Source organism: Chroicocephalus ridibundus, chromosome Z, assembly GCF_963924245.1.
Source record: "Chroicocephalus ridibundus chromosome Z, bChrRid1.1, whole genome shotgun sequence".
Classification (NCBI taxonomy): Eukaryota; Metazoa; Chordata; class Aves; order Charadriiformes; family Laridae; genus Chroicocephalus; species Chroicocephalus ridibundus.
This window is the reverse complement of record NC_086316.1, coordinates 60,796,910-60,817,262: the sequence shown is the minus strand read 5'-3', so window position 1 is coordinate 60,817,262 and position 20,353 is coordinate 60,796,910. Positions and strand designations below refer to the sequence as shown.

The following is a 20,353-nucleotide window of genomic DNA, read 5'->3' as shown; positions in this document are numbered from 1 at the left end:
TAGAAAACTGAGTTTCCTGATGTTAAGACTTCTGAATTTTCATCTGCAGCACAGCATTGTGAGACTATGGTGAGTATTCTGAGGGCTACACATCAGAGTAGGAAGAAATATTTCAAGGTTTTAGCTAGAAATCAATAAAAATACAACTTTTCATATTCTCTGCATTCAAAGATTCGTGCTACTGTAGCATATGTTTTTTAGAAGCCTCCTTCCTTCAGCTACATCTACAGATTGTGTACAGGGTTTTTTGCATGACTGATTATAGTTTGGGGTGTTTGTATTTTTGTACTGAGGAATAACACTCAAAAAACTTAAAGTCCTTTATAGTTTTAAATTATGTCATTCCATATCTTTATCAGCATGTCTGTTAGCACTTTCTACTAATCCCAAATGAAGAAACAGATTATTTTTTTTCTTCACTCAGAATTTATGATTTATGGAGAATCTGCTGAAAACTCCTTGTTGAAGCTCCCCTTCTCTCTCAGAGGGGGACAGCTTATGAATTTCAGTATGCAGTGATGGTGATGTCTCAAATCTCTTCTAAGTATATGAATCACTTCTTGTAAATACAGCTAATTATTTCACATATAAGGATGTTACAATGGGCATAAGTTGCTTTTGTTCACCTTTTTTCTTGGTTGCTCTGTGCTTAGATGAAGCTTGGATTGCACAAAAAGCAGAATGTCAGAGCGATATAAAGGGAAACCTAAGATTTCACTGGAAGATACTTTGCTGATCAGGATCAAAATTTGCCCCATAACTGACTTGTATACGGTTCTACATATGTCTAACCATCCTGAGGGTCTGTAAACCTTGAAATTTCAATACTTGTTAAATGTAGATGAAAATAGGAGTAAATGCTTTATAGTTAACATCATGTCTTGATTTCTGAAGCTTTGATAGTGATGTTTTTTCAGCTTGGCATATTTGAAAAAGTAAATAACCAAGTCTTGATTGATGCACAGAAGACTCCATCTTGTCACTTTTGCTTGAAGAGTCATCATCACATGAAACGAAACACCTGATACTCAAATTATAATATTGAGATTTTGTCCCAAAATGTTAAGAATAACTTAAAACTTGTTTGGGAGAATACATATTCTGTCATTGAAAGTAGAAGCTATGCATGGGGCTTACTCAGCTTGTTGAGAGGTGTTACTGCTGTTAGGGCATATCATTCCTGCCACAGACCAGTAGTATGTTGCCACATGACTTGTAGGCTAGCAGTACAAAATAAGTGAAAGGCAGTACCCTCCATTGCTCCCCTCCATACCTGTGTTAAGATTGTTTTTTAAGAAGTTGGTAAGTGATGTGCCTCCATTCTCTCACACCAGCATCATTTAGAAATGTTTTCAGTCCTCTTATGCCGTAGACTCGGGAGGATATTGGAGAGACCGGTGACTTTTTGAAAGGCTGTTGAACAGTGCTGGGATTAAATATAGTACCATCAGAGAGAGAGGTTTTAAAAAGCTCCCTTTAGTGGCAGATTTTCACCTTATTTTTGCCTGCTTTTCTCCTAATGACTTGATGAACAGTGCATGGACATGTTAAGAGCTAAAAAAGCAGTTCGAGAATCTTCCTGAACTAGTTTTGGTTGTTGTGCAGTTGATGAAAGTATTCATCTTAAACTTTTGTTCACTTGGATTAGGAAATGTTTCCACCTGTGTATGGCTGCATACAGTGTCACTTTGTGTTTCTAGTCCCTAGCATCTGTGATCTTGATTTGGAGATGTCAGAAGAATTGGGGAAAAGTACATTTGTAAGAGCTGTAAAATAGATCTTTTAATTGTATAATGGAGTTCAGGAATTCATGTCTGTAAAAGAAGGTTCGTGTACAAATTTTTACAATCATTAGTTTGGAATGTTTTTATAAAAAATGTACAAAAATCATTCTGCCATTTCCACTGAAGGAGCATTAGAACACCACCAGCGTTAGAACATATTCTTACTACATAAATCATAAATTTCAACTATTATTAAATATATTTGTGTATTAAAAGTTGCTTTAAAATGGAATAAGTTTTAATAAATGGTTGTTGTCACAGTCTTTCTGCTGCTACATTTGTGCTCAGTTGACCAGCAATCTTTGGAGAATTTAGACGATAGTAGCAGAAATACTCTGTATTTTAGTACCAAGGTAATTTCAAAACTAGATTTATTACCTACGTAATTTGCCTTCAGTCATCAACTGAGGGACTTAACTATGACCGCAGCTACTGTGTAAAGCAGCATGCCTACATTCAGGATCTGTGTGGTCACAGTAGAGCCTTTATTAGAGAAATCCATAAGTATGGTGAGGTTTTTTGTTTGCGATATGTGGTGCATGTTGTTGCTTACATTACTCTGAGCTGTGTGTGGTGCGATTGTGTGGCGTTTCTTCTCAATAAGTGTGAAAAGGAGTGTTCTCGTGGAGTCGTTTGATGCCACAAATTTTGTTTCCAAGTCCAAAAAGAGGAAGTGTGCTGTTGAGTTTAAACAAAGAAACTGAAGGTAATTGGTTATAAATAAACCTCTCTTAGCAGACTGTATCAGATGATTTTTTTTTTCTTTTTAAGGCCAAAAAGTGAACCATAAGGAAAACAAAACATGGAAAAATCTGTATTTTAGCAATGGTCTCAGTTAGGTCAACTGTAGTTTTCATAAACTAAGGAATATGGGTTATTTTCAGGTTAAAACATTACATGTAAAATGAAATAAATCCTGGGGAAAATTGGCACATCAATATCATGTATAAGAGAGGCATTCCAGTATGTGCAGAAATCCTACACCCACGCTGAGGGTGTGCCAATGTGGGTGTATATGTGCAGTGGGTTCAGCGCTGATTTCAGACTTTTGTCCTTGCAGGTGAGTTAATATGCGTTAAGATCACCCTGACAAAACCAAAATTACATGTTGCGTTCTTCAACAAAAATACAGTGACCAAGATTCAATTATAGTTGTATCAAGCCAGCAAAGATGTAATTTACATTTTAGCATTCATAAATATCTGTACTAGATTTCAAATATAGCATGTTATAGGCTGAGTTCACATTGGCTTACAGGTAATACTGTGTAGTAAGTGTTTGAACTTACATTATGCACTTATCCTGACACAAGAGGTTTTTTCCTGGAGGAAAGTTTGAGATCGGTGCTTCTGTTGGAAGAAACCAATATGCAGGATTTGTTATAGTATAACCTCAACTGTAAAATTATATGTTATAGCCAGTAGGGTTCAGTATGTTTTCACTTTACAGGTATCTGGAGTACTGGCTGTTTGCCAAAATCAAAATAATATGTTAGAAAACATTTGTAGGAACTTTTTGGAAGTCATTTAGACTCAATGCTGAAATCTATATTAATCCTTCTTGGCAGCATCCGCCATTTCAAATTCATAATTAGGATGCAAGGTGAGGCTGCCACCTTACTCTGTTTTTCTAACTCTTGAACTACTTCAGGTAATCCTCAGACTTTCCAGTTAGGTGGCCAGTGAAAGGGTCGAATGACTAAATTGAAGTAAATTACTTGTTTGTATATTGGGAGAATGCCTTTTCCTTGAAACACCTAATGAAGGAGTTTAAAAGCAAAGGAGTTTAAAATACCATGCTGCTTGATGAAAGTCACACACGTGGATCAGCCACCAGACCTCTGCTTTTTGCTTTGTGGAAGCATACATAGGACAAAATGATAGTGTATCTTGAGGTTGAATTTCACCATTTGATTTGGTCACCTCTATTTTAGAAGGTGAAACCTGGATTGGGATACAGTTGAAGGCGCTGAGTGTAGGAAGTTTCTGCAAGTGCAGTTGGAAGAAGATTCTCCCTTAGTATCTGTTTAAACCCTTTTTGTAGTCCACTGGTGATCCCAGAGATTACCGATGAGAAAGAATGTGCACTTCTGAATTTATACCAAGATTTGTGGCCCATAATTATGATACTGATTTCAGCCCTTTTTGTTCATGTTTATGTAATAATCCAAATTTAATTGTGAGAAAATTCCCATTTTGTTGCTTCTGAAATTCTTTCTTGTGTGGCTTTTAAAAATATTTCACTATGCAAGCTATATTGCAAGGTAATATGAAAAATATTTCAAAATGCAAGGTGTCTCAGTGGCCACTCAGTGACCCTCAGTTACACATAATATACAGAACAAGTGTGCGCTCAGTTTTAAAAGTGCTTGATTAATCTCGTATGGGATTAATAGAGTTTTCTGCTGTTCATGAACTCAGGTTAAGGCCTAATTCTGCTTCCTTTATATCATGTAGTCATTTTTATCCTCTAAGAGCAATTCTTTTTGTTGATAAAGAGTTACTGGAAATCTGTGTAGTTGGTTATATTTTAAGAGAAGCATAGAAAAATCTAAGGGACGTAAAAATATTAGAAAAGGGATAATTTAATATCACAGAAGATTTTTATCATCTCCAGATTCACAGATTAGCTTGAACACACTACTCTTTGAAAGGATGATTTATGTCTCTTTGAGACCATACAAATATTAGAGAAAATTATTAATTTTGGCAGACTATGGGCAGTATAATAAAAGTGCTCTTTGGTTTGAGATTCATCTCAGTGTGACTTAAAAACCAATGGGAGTTATTTGGGGGGGATTGACTTGTATTTTCCTTGCAAGTTTTTAGAGACAAAGGTATTACTCTATCAATGTTGAAATTCAGTGAGAATTTTTGGAATTCATTTTCTAATGTCTGAAATTGTCAGAAACCAATACTGGTTTAAAGATAGGAGCATTAATACACTAATTTTTAATTAGCCTCATTGACATATTAGTCATTTAGGGAAGTGCAGATTGGTGACAATGCAAGAAGGGAGTTAAGATATATTAGAAATTTAAGAACTTCGTAGCAGACGTGGCTTTTAGAAGGTGTTTTGTACATGTAGAGCAGTTAAATATGCCTTTGGTGAAAAGTGGTTTTTTAAGTATTTTCCAGAATTTGACAGGATCTCCTCAAGTGTCTGTATATCTACATAAATTAGCCCAAGTTGAATCACGGTGTCCTGTTGCTTTCCCAAACTGCAGAAAATATGAGGTTGCTTGCATGGTTTCCCTACCCCCGATCAGGGAGATGCTGTCATTAGTTGGGCAATCCATGTTAGCGTGACTTAAGTATGGTCTAATGTTGGGGTTTGCTATGGCCTCTTGGAATAATGCAGAGCAGGATGTTGACATTCTTTCTGCAATTCTGTGTTTGACTTTTTTTAATATCTTTTTATGAATTATTAGTTCTTTATTTTTGTAAGAGCTGTGTAAGGAAGGCATTGCCTTGTGACTATGAGTAATATGTAATCGGTAATGGAGCGAAAGATCATGAATATACTGTTTCCTCCCAGTAGTTGTCTTCCTTTGTTTGCCTGATTTTCCATCTTTCTCCTAATGCTATAAAATTATAGTTAAGTTGCTCTCATAGCTTCAGTTGAAAGATCATGTAAATGTGGCTGGGCTACGTGATAGCCCTTCTCCTCTTAGCTGTTGCGGAGTTACTGGAGCATAGCCTTACAGTGAGTGTAAGAGAGCATATAGCTCTCACAGCTCAGTAGGTCATTCTTGGATTATGTCATGGATATTGCCAATAGGAGGGCAGTAGAAGGGCTACTTAGATTAAATGATTCAGTCCACCGCTTTAACAGAATGTAATTTAGAGGAGTAGAACTATAATTATCATCATTCTTGGAAGCAAATATTTTTTTCCAATAATACATGCTTTACTCAAACATATACACATTTCTGAATTGGGATCAGAAGTTAATCTATGTTTATTATTACAGCATTATTAAGCTAAGGAACAAATACAAATTAAAAAGACAACAGACGTAATTTTGTGCATAATAATAATACAACTACATACAGGAAAGTCTGCCCAGCCCTGTTTTCTTTAGTGGGTTTAATAAGCCCACTTGTAGTGCTTTTTATTTTAAATAAGTATGGAAAGTAGTTTTTTGTATTAACTTAAGCTTAGTTTTTAAGGCAAAAAGAAGCATGTTAATGTGCAGAGGATTCAGTGATTTGTAACTAGTCAGCTCTGTTGTGATGAAGACAGTCAAAACTATTGTCAGTGATTTTACATTTTTCCCTTTTTGTGGTTAATGAGTTAGGGGACTTTTAAGGCGAAATCTTAATGTTGCCTTTCTTGTTCTGATGTAAGAAGTAGTTTAAAAATTTTCGCATCTTCTTCCAGGCTGATGGATAATCAACACGTGCAGTTCGCCTGGGGGCCAGTCTGACTCATACCAATACAGCGTTCCTGTATGGTATCACTGTGGAGTCCCAATGCTGACTTTTAATTTGTGGTGGCTTTCAGTCAAAATGGGATGGGAGGGCAGCCTATATTTTATTTTATTTTTTTTATTTCTGTCATTTTAAACAGCTGTACAAAAAAAAAAAGTTTTGCAAGTTTAATCTTAATAATCTTCACCCAAAAAAAGCAGACACGCTATGTCATAAAATAACTATTAGTGACTAGTTTGTATCCAATAAATCTAACTTGAGTTGATAATATGGTCCATTACCAGCTAACTGCACAGAGTATTTTTCATTTTACACTCTTCAGTTACTTTTTAGTGAAGTGTTAAAAAATATGAAGCTTTTCTCCTCTCTAAAATTGCACACTGTCTGTCTGTTATTAGGGAGATAACAGCTCTTATAAATGTTTCAGTAAGCGTTAAGTAGACAGTTATGTGCACTCTCATTCCACGCTTATTTGCTTACTGTAATAAACTGATAAAATATGTGTGGTTTGTCTCTGTGTATCTGCAGGCATCATGAGTCACATAGATTTCCTTTAGAAATAATGTTGTGTCTGCAGAATTGATTGGTTATTTTCATAAACCATCCAAAGGTACACAAACGACTTCTATTATTTAAACATATGCTATGTAAGATTTGTAGGGGATTATCTGCTGGTTACTAGATGCTTCTTGTTCTATTAACTCTTTGGAGGATTATTTTAACCCCAGAATGATTCCAGGTATCTGCCCTATGTGTTCCTTTAAGTATTGCAATTTTATGCTTTAAAAATTTTAGAATTTAAACAAAAAATTCTGTTTACCAAACTGATGCAACTGTTAAATAGACTGCATTACAGTTACACTAAGCTTTGCCAGCTCAAAACCCTTGCTGACAATTTAGAGGGCTTGAGAATTTCCATCTTCCAGAACTAAATTCCTTTGTTCAATATAGATACATTTTATTTATTTCTAGTACTGCCATGTTAAATGCAACTGAAAATTAATGTTCTATGGGAAGGAAGATGGTTAAAAGATAATGTCATTATTCTGGCTGTCCTTTGCATGTCTGTTGCTCTCTATAGTATATTGAAAATAAAAGTGAATGGGCTCACAAGTGAAATTATGACTGAAACTTGAGAAGTAACGCTGAAAGGGGCATAAATTAAAATCTCTAAAAATCACAGGAAGATTTTAGTAAAATTTGAGTCAGTGTTACAATTTAAGTATAGTGAGGGATTTTTGCTGGATGTGCATGCATATGTATCTACATTTTGGACTTCTGACTACTAACTTTTTTGTTTTCATTTCTGTTAATAAATAGTATTAATAAAACCAGCTATACGTTAACACAGACAGCTAGTGTATTTTAAAATACTTGTTTTAACATGAATAAAAGGTATTTCCTAAGCTTGTTAATGAAAAATGGGTGAACCATTTCATAAAATAATTTTTCTGTTATGCATGTCCAGCTCGAATTGAATTAAATGTTAAAAGTTAAAGGCTAAGCTTAAACTTAAAAATAAAATTTAAATTACATATTAAAACTTAAGTTTTATTAATTATTTCATCAATGGTTTAACTGGTACTAGAGTGACTCTGCTAAAAACTTCTAGCTGCTGTTGTCTCTATGTACCAATAAGATATTTATTATTCAGAGTACCTCCTTTCTTATTTCCTGACAACTGAGTTGTTATTTTGAGAGTTCTACCTTGTCAGTTATTTCTAGAAATCTATGCAGAGTATTGATGTGTTAAAAGTTTGGTTTTAGTATTCAAAGATGTTTTGAGTTTTGAGGAACTGTGAAGGTCCATACAATTCGTACTTTTCCCATTCATTTTGCATTAGCCAGAAATCTGGTCATGTGATGTCACAGGACCAGATTTATTTTATTTTATAAACGTAATTCAAAGATGAGCTACGTAAAAGTAACCCTAATCTCACAATATATTTATGCATGTAAAATGGCACTGGAGTAAAAAGAAACTTGGTCATTATGGGTTTTGTAAAGTTTCACTGAATTGTGTTCTTGGACAAAAGTATTAGATATTTTCATGCTTGTCAGATATCAGTAATTGGACTGAAAAATTAATTCTGTTTAAAAAGATGGTGCTTGTGTTCCTCAAGTGGTATTACTACTACTATTTGAAGAGGGACAGAAATTTCAATATTTGGCTATGTCTTCTGTTGTAAACAGCTGTATTTTCTTCTGTTCTTATAGGAAAGCTTAATTTTTTTTTCCCCTGAGAGCACTACATCATCTTTTTAGGGGGGAAAAAATGTCTGAACTTCACCAGTTTACTTTAAAAGTATGAATATATTGTACGGATTCACAGTTGGGGTTGTGGAGTTTCCTCAGTTCAGATGTAGTCTGAAACTGCCTTTAGTCTTCATACTGAAGATTACTGGTAAATCATTAATTTGTTTCTAAAAAACCTGATGCCAGAGTTTTTGTGTATTAGAGAAAGAAACACTAGGTAAAAAATTGAAATTTAAATCTGGTGTGGAAGATTTTGCAGAGGTGTTTGCTCGATCACATCCTGTATGTGTTGTTCTAATTACAGTCACATAGTGGTTGAGTTTTGAGGGGGTGGGAAGCCTTTCTGCCCTTTTTCCTTCATTATTTGTTCTTCATTCAGTATGTTATATGTGAAACTTAATGCATCTTCCAAAGCCACCTCTGAATACAAGCTCACTCGGTTCCTCATTTAGTTTTCTTCAGCTTCCATCAATGTAATGCTCACACTTCTGAATATTTATTAGTTGATCTTTACAGATACTCATTTGAGGTGATGGATATTACTAGCCTGGCTTTCCAGTTCAGAAACTGGCGCTTAGAGATGAAGGTCAAGTTTTTTACATGCTCGGTAACTTCTTAAGTTTTTCAACAGGATTCTTCAGAGCCTTATGTTTTCCAGATACTCTCCGATTACTGTAACACCTTGTGGGTTTAAATCCCAGCTGTTACCAGCTTCTCACATGACTGGAAGTGTTCACTAAGTCTTCAGACCAGCCCCTTGATGTTAAATGTGGCAGTCAGGAAAACGTAGCAACCTGTAAGACTTTTGTAGGGAAGGCAAGATAAAAGCCCGTTTTCCTTGCTTAGCTGCTTGGAGTCTCGAATAACCTGCTATTTGCAGTTGTCTCTTTCACTTAGTTACACATGCAGGGCTATGGGTAGGGCAAGAGAAGATGGACACTCATCAGTGGAAACAGATAAACAGATCTATCTATCAGATATACTATAAAGTTCAGTAGCTCATAGTGCATTGACCAGACAAATGGGACTTTCGGGCTGAGCATTTGGCTTTTTCAACCCCTGTGTTCTGTTTGTGTGGTGTTACTTTTCATGTAGTTTCCTAGCCTTTCCTTAAAACTTGTTTAAAGAATTCAAATTCAGTTTTATGCATATTCCTTACTTCTGCACTTTCAAGCTCATGATCATGGATTTCCTTATCAGCAGTATCTCGTGGGAATTTGTGTGCATGCTGAATGTCTTTACTTCTTGCTACTTCTTCAGGATAGAATGTACCCAGACATCCTTGGGATTTCTGTTATCGCTTGTGGCAGCAAGACTATTAAAAAAGTGGCAACATCCTTCTGCTCTATACAACTGGTTTTTTAGTATTTGATTGGTGTAATTGTTAGGCAACATTTTTTTGTGGTTTTAACAAGAGAAGGAGAAGACAATTTCTCACTATACTTTCACAGTACGCAGTGGGCTTGGGATCACTCTTGAATTCTGATGCATAGAACAGAGGGAGACTTCTTGTTGGAAACAGCATAATTATTTTAACTGTCACTCTTACAAAAAAAACTCTGATAATTTAATATGTAACTGTAGAGTTTAAATACTGAAAACAGATTTATAATGGAAAATGATGCAAATACGGCAAAGTTAGAGCTGCTATTTCTTAGTACCAGAAGTGTTGGGTTTAGGCTCTGTTATCTGATATCTATTACTGCAATTTGTTCATGGATTTGAGTATGTCCTTACGTATTTCTAATTCACTGGAATTCCGAGCAGGCACTCTAGCTGAGTGAGAAGTGCAATCTTTAATTGTCATTTTATCTGTTCTTCGCTTACACTGTTCACCAACTGTTGTTTTGAACTTAACAGGTCACTACCCAAGTCTCTGTGCCAACAAAAACACATGAACTACTTCATCGAATGAGTGGAAAAGGATTAGCAGCTCATTATCACTTCTCAAGACAGCCAGGCATTTTTGGTGATCATATGGTATCTGTGCAAGTCACAATAACAAATACAACTGATCAGAAGATAGAGAATATTCACGTTGGGGAGAAGAAATTACCTCCGGGCATGAGGATGCACGAGTTCAATCCAATAGGTAATCGTATCCTATCTTTAAAAATACAGAATCTTAATCTTTTTGAAAATTTCAAATATAGGAAAGTGGTTGTTTTGCATAGTCATATGTATACTTATATATATATATGTATACACACACACACTCAGGTAACTGTCATTCCTTAGATAGTCTGAATTTAACAAAAAATGAATTCAGCTTTCCCGTACTTGTATTTGACTTTGAAAATAACTCCTTAGGTCAGAACTTCCGTGCCTGAAAGCTTACCTGCTTGTTCAAATATAAATTATATCAATTGCAGTTGATGTAATAAAATTTTTCTGTCTGCCCACAAACTTTAATTCTCCTACAACCCTAGTCCAGAATGGCTACAACAGGATACTATTAAGAATGAGGTTTTGATTTATATATTCACAATTATTTTCTTTCCATGCTTTAAAGAATGTTTGTAGATGTATTATTTAGTTTGGTGGCTCAGAACTTTCTCGTTTCCCTTGTGAGCTTTTGTCAGTGGAGTGGAAGTGTGTGTTCTAGTCCAGTTTGCATCTATACTTCAATCTAAACACTTTGACAAAGTGTGGCTTCTTAGACTAGGTAGAAAGCAATGCTGTAGTCGATCCTAACCTAAATTGTTTTACTTTCTACCTTCTGATTGGGATTTTTTTTTTTTTTGCTAAATTTCTGTTAGTGGAAAAGAGTATAAAACCCAAGAAAGAGCACAGATCATAGCAACTTTTATTCAAGGGTAGTGCCTGTGCACACAACTTGCTTTCTTTTCTCAGCAGTTCTTTGTTTTAGAATGTTGTTGTATAGTCAGAAGGAACAAAAGTGTCTCTATTTCATAATAAAAATGGAAAGGATGGAGACGCTCCTTTTTGACACAAGCTCCTTTACTTTAGATGGGTTTCTTCTGTGTTAATGAGCTACATTACTATGTGGATCCATATCACCTCAGAATAATACAGAAACAAGTTCTTAAAGCACAAAGTGAAGATTTCAGTAGTTAAAAGGTGTTTGGTATTTAATTGCTCTATGCTATTGAAATACCTTTTTTTTTTTATTAACAGTTGAAAGGCTATACAGATTTACACCAAATAGCTACAAAAGCAATTGTACAATGCTACAGTTTATTTCAGAGTTGAAATTTTGGAAGCATTTGCATTTTGATAATGATACATATTTGATCAAGACAGACACTTTAGGAAAGATACTAATTTTTGTAGTAAGTGAACTGTTTAGTTTATTCCTCAAGATAAGAACTCCAGTGCAGAGTTCAGATTTCAAGTTAGTTTTGACAATCAGCCTAATTTAATATCATTCCAATTAAACATTCAAAGAAATAAAGTCACAAAGGCTTACCCATAGAAAACAAGTAATTCTATAAATTAGACCAGGAGATAGTGTACTCACGTTAATAGTCAGTGAACAGTAGCATTCAATTCTGTCATGTAAAAATCATGAAAAAATCTGGAATTAATAAGTTTTCCAGTTCAGTTTTCTTGAGTTCCACAACACAATCCTATCCTTTAAAGTATGTATTTCCCTAAGACAGACATTATTGTGGTATCTGTCCTGTGAAGCTGTTGGTTTCTTCCGCAGAAAATAAGCTATGTATCATCTGTAGTTCCTTCCAAAAATGTTTTTCTGGCTTGATTGAAAATTTTCTGTATTCTTTGTCACTTTATCTGTTTATAAACAGGGCACTTTATATGCCCTGTTCTTTTTATTACCTTTTGTGTTTCTAGCATTTGGAAAACTCATCCTAAAATTTGCCCAGCAGAAGCAACAGAATAATTGTCAGTGTAGACAGGTATTTCTACTGGAGTGTAAGTCTAGTTTTGACTCCATCACTGAATTATTATTGGCAATTGTCCTGATTTGGCCAGGAATGGGCCAAATTATTTCACCTACGCACAGTATTTTCTGGTTGGTTTAGGTGCCTTTGAAACCCCGTTTGAAAACATTAAGCTCAAAGATGTTGGTAAAGTTTAGCCTGAATTTGGGCTGGAGCCTGTAATCTTTTGGTGCTTTATACAGACTTCTTTTCTTGAAATACTTTGCTTTCTGTTCATTCCCTGGTATTAGTTTAGTCTTTGCTTAACTGCATCACCTCCATGTTTTCCATATTTTTCAGAACTTAATCTTGATATAGTTAAATTTTGTTTCCTTTTGTCATGGAGCAGCTGCCTACTCTTCAGTTCCTGAAAAGCATCAGATATATTAGTGAATAAACTGGAAGTTAGACATTTTTCTGCCTGCACAGTACTTTTTATTTGAATTCTTCTCCTTTAACTGTGCTTTTAGGTTTTCTTTCTTGTAACCTTGAGAAGTCAAAATCTGCTCCAGTGCTTGTTTTTAATATCTCCTACTTATGTAAAGAAAGAGCTTTTCTTCCTACCAAAACAAACCCGTATCTCTACAACGTGGAGGAAGCAGTATGGTGATATAGCCAAGAAACTAAGAATGATCATGTCTCTTCATATCTTGATTTTATAAGTGCCTCAGTCTGCGCCATTTGTAAAGCACAAAATTATCTGCTGTTTTGGGTTCATAATACTTCCGCTGCCTTCCATAGCTAAGGCAGGCAGAATATTGAGAAATAAGTAAACCACTTGGGAAATATTTTAATTTTGTCTCTTTTTCCATTATTGTGTGTAGTAATGTAAATTTAATTAATATTTGTTGTGTTTTACTATTTATTAACTAATTTGCAAGCTGATGTCATTAAAAACGAAATCTCAGTACCAGATCTGAACACAAGAAAAAGGATGGAACTTCAATATACTTTTTCTGTAAATAATTTTCCTAGCTGTTCTAATACAAATCCTTATTTTGTTGATGGCGGGGCTGTAAGATTGAAATGGCAGCATTTCACTGTGGGGAGGGGGGATCCAAGACACTTAAACATGCGACTATGACGTTTGGGGGATACCTACTTGAAATAAAACTGCAAGTATTGGCTCCTTTTTATGGAGCACTTTTTTTTTTAATATAGGTTTTCTAATTTTGTGACGTTTGGGGGTTTGCATCTAGAGTCTTCTGTTGCTTTGCATGTGTACTTACCTGTTCAAAATCTTTTCATGTAGGGTGCCTTGAGCCTGCAGAATCCATTACTGTTTCAATGGGTATTGACTTCTGTGATTCTACTCAGACGGCCAGTTTCCAGTTATGGTGAGTTCTCAGGGAGGGAGGGTAATTTTTTGCTCTTGAAATGCAAAAGTAGTGTATATTGGAAGTTTGCTTGGCAGTAGCAGACTTGCCGTTTATTAAATATTTAAAGAATTGAACAACAGTTCACAACACGATGTATACCCAAGATGTTTTTAGAGAAATAAGACATAATTAGTTGTCAGTTTTACTATTACGAAGATTATTGATTTTCTTCACTCTTCCAAATTTTTTTAGCACTTGCTTCTAAAACCCCAAATTCGATGGTAAGCTCAACTCTGGGTTTGAAATCACATGTATAAGTTCAAAAACTCTTTGACAGGTTGTGTTTGGGAGGTCCTGTTTTTCCCTTGGTGTAAATGGTACAAAGTAGAAGCATGAACTCCTCTTCCAATTTGAAATTACTTCTCTTTTCCTGAGCTTTATTTCTATTTTTCCCTGTATTCTTGGAATTCTTCTTAAGAACACCACCTTGAAGGGAGCAGTCAGGTCTGACTAGTCTGCTGGAGTGTTTTGTGTGTGTTCTTCCTTGTAAGAAATCACAAATCAAAAAAGCACATAGTGTGAGCAATTTTGCTACCTCGAGTGCTTATGATGGCTGTTTGTGATCTATGTAACATGACTGTGTGAAACCAACCCCAAAATTTGCTGGCCAAAGAAGCTTATTCCTAATGCTGTAGATTCTTTTGAATTATTAGAGAGAGAGTGAAAACAAGTAACTGGATGGCCAACTAGATTTTGTCTTATATACTTGATTTACACTGTTTATGCTCATTATTGGCACATTCAAGATCATCCTTTGTATGAGTTCCTGTTGAATTCTAGGCTAGCAGGGAACCTGTTCACCCAGTGAAAACTCTGTTATTAACTAGCATTTGAAACCAGGTAAAATTTACGGTAGCAGTGTCCAAAGATCAGGAATGAATAGACACCTTCTTTTAAGAGCTACTCAGGCTTATATAGTCATTGAAACTATGCAAAGGCAGTAAATAGATCTGCACAATTCTTTTTTTTGACGTATTTTGAAATAATGATTTTTTACGTATTTGTTGCAAGAAGCACTACTTCCCATATTCTGCACAAAAAAAGATATTGACATTGCCGCGTTCCAGTTCAGGGAAAGCCCTTTAAGAAAGTTCTGTACCTCTTTCTCAAATACTGTAGAAATTTTAGTATACTACTACTATGTACAACCTGTGCAACTTGCAGGCTATTAAATATAGCAGGATAATCTTAATAGAGGTGTACTGCCAAGTGACTCCAAAAGAGCCACTGCTAAAATAAAATTTCATGTTCTAGGGGTAAGGAGGTTTTAACATTGATTTTTATCTCTCCCTCCTCCTTGCAACCTTTTCCTGTACAATGGATGCTCATGTGTAGTCATTTTAAAGATATTAGTACCTCCAGCAAATGTCTGCAGTATGTAGTTTATGCACATCACATTGTTGTAGCTGGTCTGTATGCTGTTTGCTGGAATTTGGAAACAGCTTTGGACTGTTGCCTGATGCTAGGTTTGTTTGGTAAGTTCCCTTCTAGGCAATGCAATTTCGTAATTGCTTCAAAATGATAGGTGCTCTTTACTTAAAAATATTTTGGGATTTTTAAATAAAATATGCTCAATTTATAAAGTAGGAACATTCTTTCTTAAATAGAGTGGATATTTTTCTTTCTTCTTCTTCTGTTTCTTTGTCACATTTTCAGTATACTAATGATTTGATTCCAAACTTATACCATTTATTGCTAAGAATCTTAGCAGTGATGAGGATAAGCAATGTAGCATAACACATTGATTTTATGCAGATCATCACCTTTATGTTTTGGGAGGTCTGCTGTATTAGTGATATATAAAAACTGATTACTTTCTCCAACATTGCCTAGTAATTGTTTATTATTTTCCTATTAGACAAACAAGACAGATCAATATTCCTGAACACCGACCAGACTATGAGTAACATCACTGTAAATAGATTTGCCTCACACCTCAGCGGTGTATTCATTTTAATGATTTGGACAATGTGAGTCCAATGACAAAGCTCAAGTTAAGTTTAAAATTAAATTAAGAATAGGAATTGCTTACTTTGTTCCTTTGCTAATTGATAAGGCCTTGTGTCTTTGACACTAGTTCTTAGAAATAGTATAAAAATGGGTAAAATGTTCTTTGCATTAAATTTGCTGTTTTAATGTTAAAGCATGTATTGTTCAAAATCCTACCGGTGTTCAATATCATTGAAGAAATTGTGCAGTGGCATGTTTTGGGGGCAACGTCTGAGAGAACTCAGCTGCAGCTTTTTTAACTTGTCATACTTCTTAAAAAGCTTTTATCCAAAAGGAAGAATGACTTGTAGAAGTTTGTCAAAATGTAGTTGAAATACTGTGCACACAAAGGTGTCGATATTCTTGTATTTCCTGATAGCATATCTTTATGAAAGACATTGTCAGTTATTTTGCATTTTTGTTAGAAGCATGTTCACCAGTAAAGTGTTCCTGATCATAATCATTTTCTTTACGTTGTTCTAAGAGGAGCAGTTTGTCTTGCATCAAATGTAATTGATCCTGAAGCAGTGTAATCACAATTACTCACTTTCTTAATTGGCCTGCCCAAAATCAGAAAATGGAAACCGATCGGCAGTGTTTAAATCAATAGCTTTGTAGTAAAGCTTGTGGGGGTAGGGAGATAGTGGTAATGGGTAGATCAATTGGTCTTAGATGCCAATCATGGACTGTGTGTTTTGCATAGCAAACACTACCTTTCTGCTTGGGGATGTGCTGTTGTACTAGTGGTTCAATAAATACAAACTGTATAAAGAAAAAAACCTAACATGAGTAATAAAATATTTAGATCTCTTTCTAAATTTGTTGTACAAATCAAGGACAATGAAGGAGAAACTGCATTACAGAGAGAGGTTCGAAGGGCTGAGCTTTGAAAGACCTCCCTCGTAAATACTATTTTTATTAAGCAAGGCTTACCAAGCTCACACATCTAATTAAAGAGGTGAAACGCCTTAAGTTGAAAATTGTGCCTAATGCATTTATTTAGAGTCTGTATTAGGATGCTCACACTATGTACTCTTAAGGAGAACATCTCTTCATTGCTATTTTTCTTGTGCTGTGTCCTTGGAGAGGCACACTACTTCAGCCACACTGATGTTCTGCACAGTAATGCCTCTCAAGCAGAAAGTTAAAGAGGAATAAATGGAGGAACTTAGTCTTTTAAAAGATTTTTTTGTGTTACTCTTTCTTTTTGGGTTACTGTGTTCTGATTCTGCAAGCAGGATATACACAACTTAGAAGTATAATGCAATTTGTTATTGGCTACCTCACATGCAAGGTAATCTGAATTGTTGAATCCTACTTAAGCACTAGTATATTCACCGTCCCAGTAAGAGAACTGTCTTTGCTAGGCAGATGGGCATCAGTGAGCAGAGGAAAGGTTGGAATGGATCCTTGATGTTGCAGACTGACAGCAGTACTGTGGAATTTTATTTTTTTTTTCCGTGTCAAAATTTATATATTTCCATATGGGTGTGTTTTCTCTTGAATCCTTGAGCTTCTAGTAATCACCATCTTAGCAGTCCTGTCACTGTCTCTTATTTTGTCTTTATTATCTTGCATGTCTCTACTTTTCAGATATTCTTAGGTTTCCTTAGATGTCGGAATAAAAATTTGGGAGCTTTGCCGTGTCAGAAACTGGCGTTTGATCCTTGGAATGAAGACATTTGGATCCCTAGAGAAGAAAGGCGAGGAAGGTTGCAGAGGCAGAGGGTTATGACATATACAAGCCTTTATCCTATTTCGTGTACATGCATTTGGCATTTCGGATTCCTGTCTGCATTTGTAAAACCTAGTAGGAAAATCACAGAATAGTACGAGTTGGAAGGGACCTTTGGAGATTATCTGGTCCTACCCCCATGCGAAAGCAGGTTCACCTAGAGCAGGTTGCACAGGATCATGTCCAGGTGGATTTTGAATATGTCCAGAGAAAGAGATTCTACAGCCTCTCTGGGCAGCCTGTTCCAGTGCTCTGTCACCCTCAAAGTAAAGAAGTTTTTCCTTATGTTCAGATGGAATTTCCTGTGTTCAAATTTGCGCCTGTTGCCTCTTGTCCTGTCTCCAGGCACCACTGAAAAGGGTCTGATCCCATCCTCTTGATACCCACCCTTTAGATATTTTTAAGCATTGATGAGATCCCCTCTCGGTCTTCTCCAGGCTAAACAGGCCCAGGTCTTTCAGCCTTTCCTCTTAAGAGAGGTGCTCTACTCTGTTGATCATCTTCGTAGCCCTCCGCTGGACTCTTTCCAGTTCCTTGTCTTTCTGGAACTCTGCAGAGCCCAGAACTGGACACAGTACTCCAGATGTAGCCTCCCCAAGGCAGAGTAGAGTGGGAGGACAACCTCCCTCAACCTGCTGGCCACGCTCTTTTTAGTGTACCCCAGGAGACCATTGACCTTCTTGGCCACAAGGGCACATTGCTGGCTCTCCCCACATCCACCCCGCCAGTCATGCCATCACAGAAGGCTATCAGGTTGATCAAGAATGTTTTCCCTTGGTGGGGGGGATAACCTTCTTTTCCTCCACATGCTTAGCGATGACATCCAGAATGAGCTGTTCTATCACCTTTCCAAGGACGGAGGTGAGGCTTCTTGTAGGTGTCTGCTGAGTGACTAAAGGTGAAGGGGAGATGTCCTCTTTGCAGCATTGAGAGCTGGAGATGGAAGTTTGTCCTTACCTCTTCTTCCCTATTCTTTTCATCCCCTTTCCAGATTCTCTTAGCTCTTCCCAAAGCCATGAAAGAACCACAGCTTAGAAGACAGAATTAATTTAAGGAGAACCCATTTTCTTCCCCCCATTATCTTGAAAAGTATACAGGATGTTGTTTAGCTCCATTTGAAATGACATGGCATAGGGAATGTGTCTATGCCATGCATCTCTTCCCCTAATTTTCTCAAGGTTTAAGTGCAAAGAGTATAGTCAGAGCTCCCAAGAAGAAAGAGAAAAGGAATGAAAACAACAACTTCAATGCCTTCCATCCTTGCTCAGAATAATGACCTCATGGGAAAATAGTGTGACATGTGACAGAGGTTTTTGTAAGCATGGACTGGTTACTTATATTGGCATTTCCTAAGTTCCAGTGTTATTAGAAAAGCTGAGACCCTGGACATAGAATCATAGAATCGTTTAGGTTGGAAAAAACATTTAAGATCATCAAGTCCAACCATAAACCTAACACTGCCGAGTCCACCGCTAAACTATTTCCCTAAGTGCCACGTCTACACGTCTTTTAAATATGTCCAAGTGTGGTGACTCAGCCACTCCCTGGGCAGCCTGTTCCATTCCTTGAGATACATACTCTTCTGCTGTTGTTATGCAGATAGAAAAGAAAGCTGTCTGTTCACCTCATCTGCCCTGGACTGTGTAAAGTGGGCATTTTGCTGATGACTCCCGAAGAGGTTTGTGTATCAGGAACAATACAGCATTTCCTTAAATGAAGTCAGTTCCATCAGTGAGATTTAAAAACCTTGTTCAATCTGCTGTTTGCAGGTTCTACCTTATTGTAAAAGCTTCTGCTTTAAATTTTGTTTTCCAAGGAAGAGATTTTTTTGGTAGCATGAAATTGTCTTACCTCATTCTGTGTTGATGTAGGCATCTTCCCAAGCAGAACTTCTACCTGCAAAGAGGAATAAATGAAGAGAATCATTTGGGTAGCAGTCAGTATTTGTATTGAGTGCAAGCATGCATTCAGGTGTAGGTGCTAGCACAAAAGCATCTGATTAAAGTTATGTAGTAGAATATGTTATGGAACATATGTGGGGAAATATGTTATGGAATACATTAAAAGCTGATGTTAGAGATGCAGGACTGTCTTCACATCACTGTCACTTGCACATTCACTTGTTTCTTGCTGTTTCCTTCCCTAGTGCTTTGTCAGCAGATCACTAAGTTGTTTACAGATGTTGGATATTAAGACAAGCAATCTGGTACTCTTCTCTTTACTTCATTACTCTGAAGTAGTCAGTTGGCCCATTTCCAGAAAGCAAATATATCAAGATAGATAACTGACCTGGAAAAAGCAAGGCTGAGCATGAACAACTACTCTTATTTCTTCTATCACCCTGGCTTTTTTTCTTGTAAAAATAGTATGCCATCTTTTCCTTTCTTCAGCAAGACTATGAGCAAAGTCTCCTATACTTCTCCATTCCGTGTTTTGCAGGAACTTAATGTGTTGCTCTTCCTCTTCCATTCTTTTTTTTTTAATCACCTGTGGAGATTTTTTGAATACAAGACAAAAAATAGTGAGCTGGTTTTTCCCCAGCCTCTTATTAGAATAATAATTTTTAAAAAGCTTTGAAAACTAAGACTTTAAAGACTGCCATTGTGGAATCTTATAAGAACTCATTTACAAGTGATAATATTATTTGTATTAGTTTTAAAGGTGGTGTTGCCATCACTGTCCTCAAGTCTTCTGTTTTGGTAGTGAACTTGTTTCCCAGGAACCCTTTGGAACCAATCCTTTAAAAAAATTGAGGGAAGAGAGAGAATAAGGAAAATGGAGACTGGTTTCAAGTTACAGGTGCTAGCAGCTCCCACTGTTAAAACCGTGTGTCTTCTAAAGGATTGAATGATAGTCTTGCAGTGTCATTTATC

General features: G+C 36.2%; 1 protein-coding gene across 3 annotated transcripts in view; it reads left to right on the top strand.

Moving 5' to 3' along the window:
- Positions 1-20,353, top strand: part of AP3B1 (adaptor related protein complex 3 subunit beta 1) — a 178,508-nt gene that overhangs the window by 135,609 nt on the left and 22,546 nt on the right. For all 3 annotated transcript variants that reach the window (XR_010069040.1, XM_063319823.1, XM_063319824.1), the window contains 2 exons: positions 10,333-10,564; positions 13,630-13,714. Coding sequence is in view for 2 of the 3 variants with exons in the window: in XM_063319823.1 (XP_063175893.1) it covers positions 10,333-10,564; positions 13,630-13,714 (317 nt within the window). In the remaining variant the exon portion in view is untranslated. The remainder of the gene's footprint in view (positions 1-10,332; positions 10,565-13,629; positions 13,715-20,353) is intronic.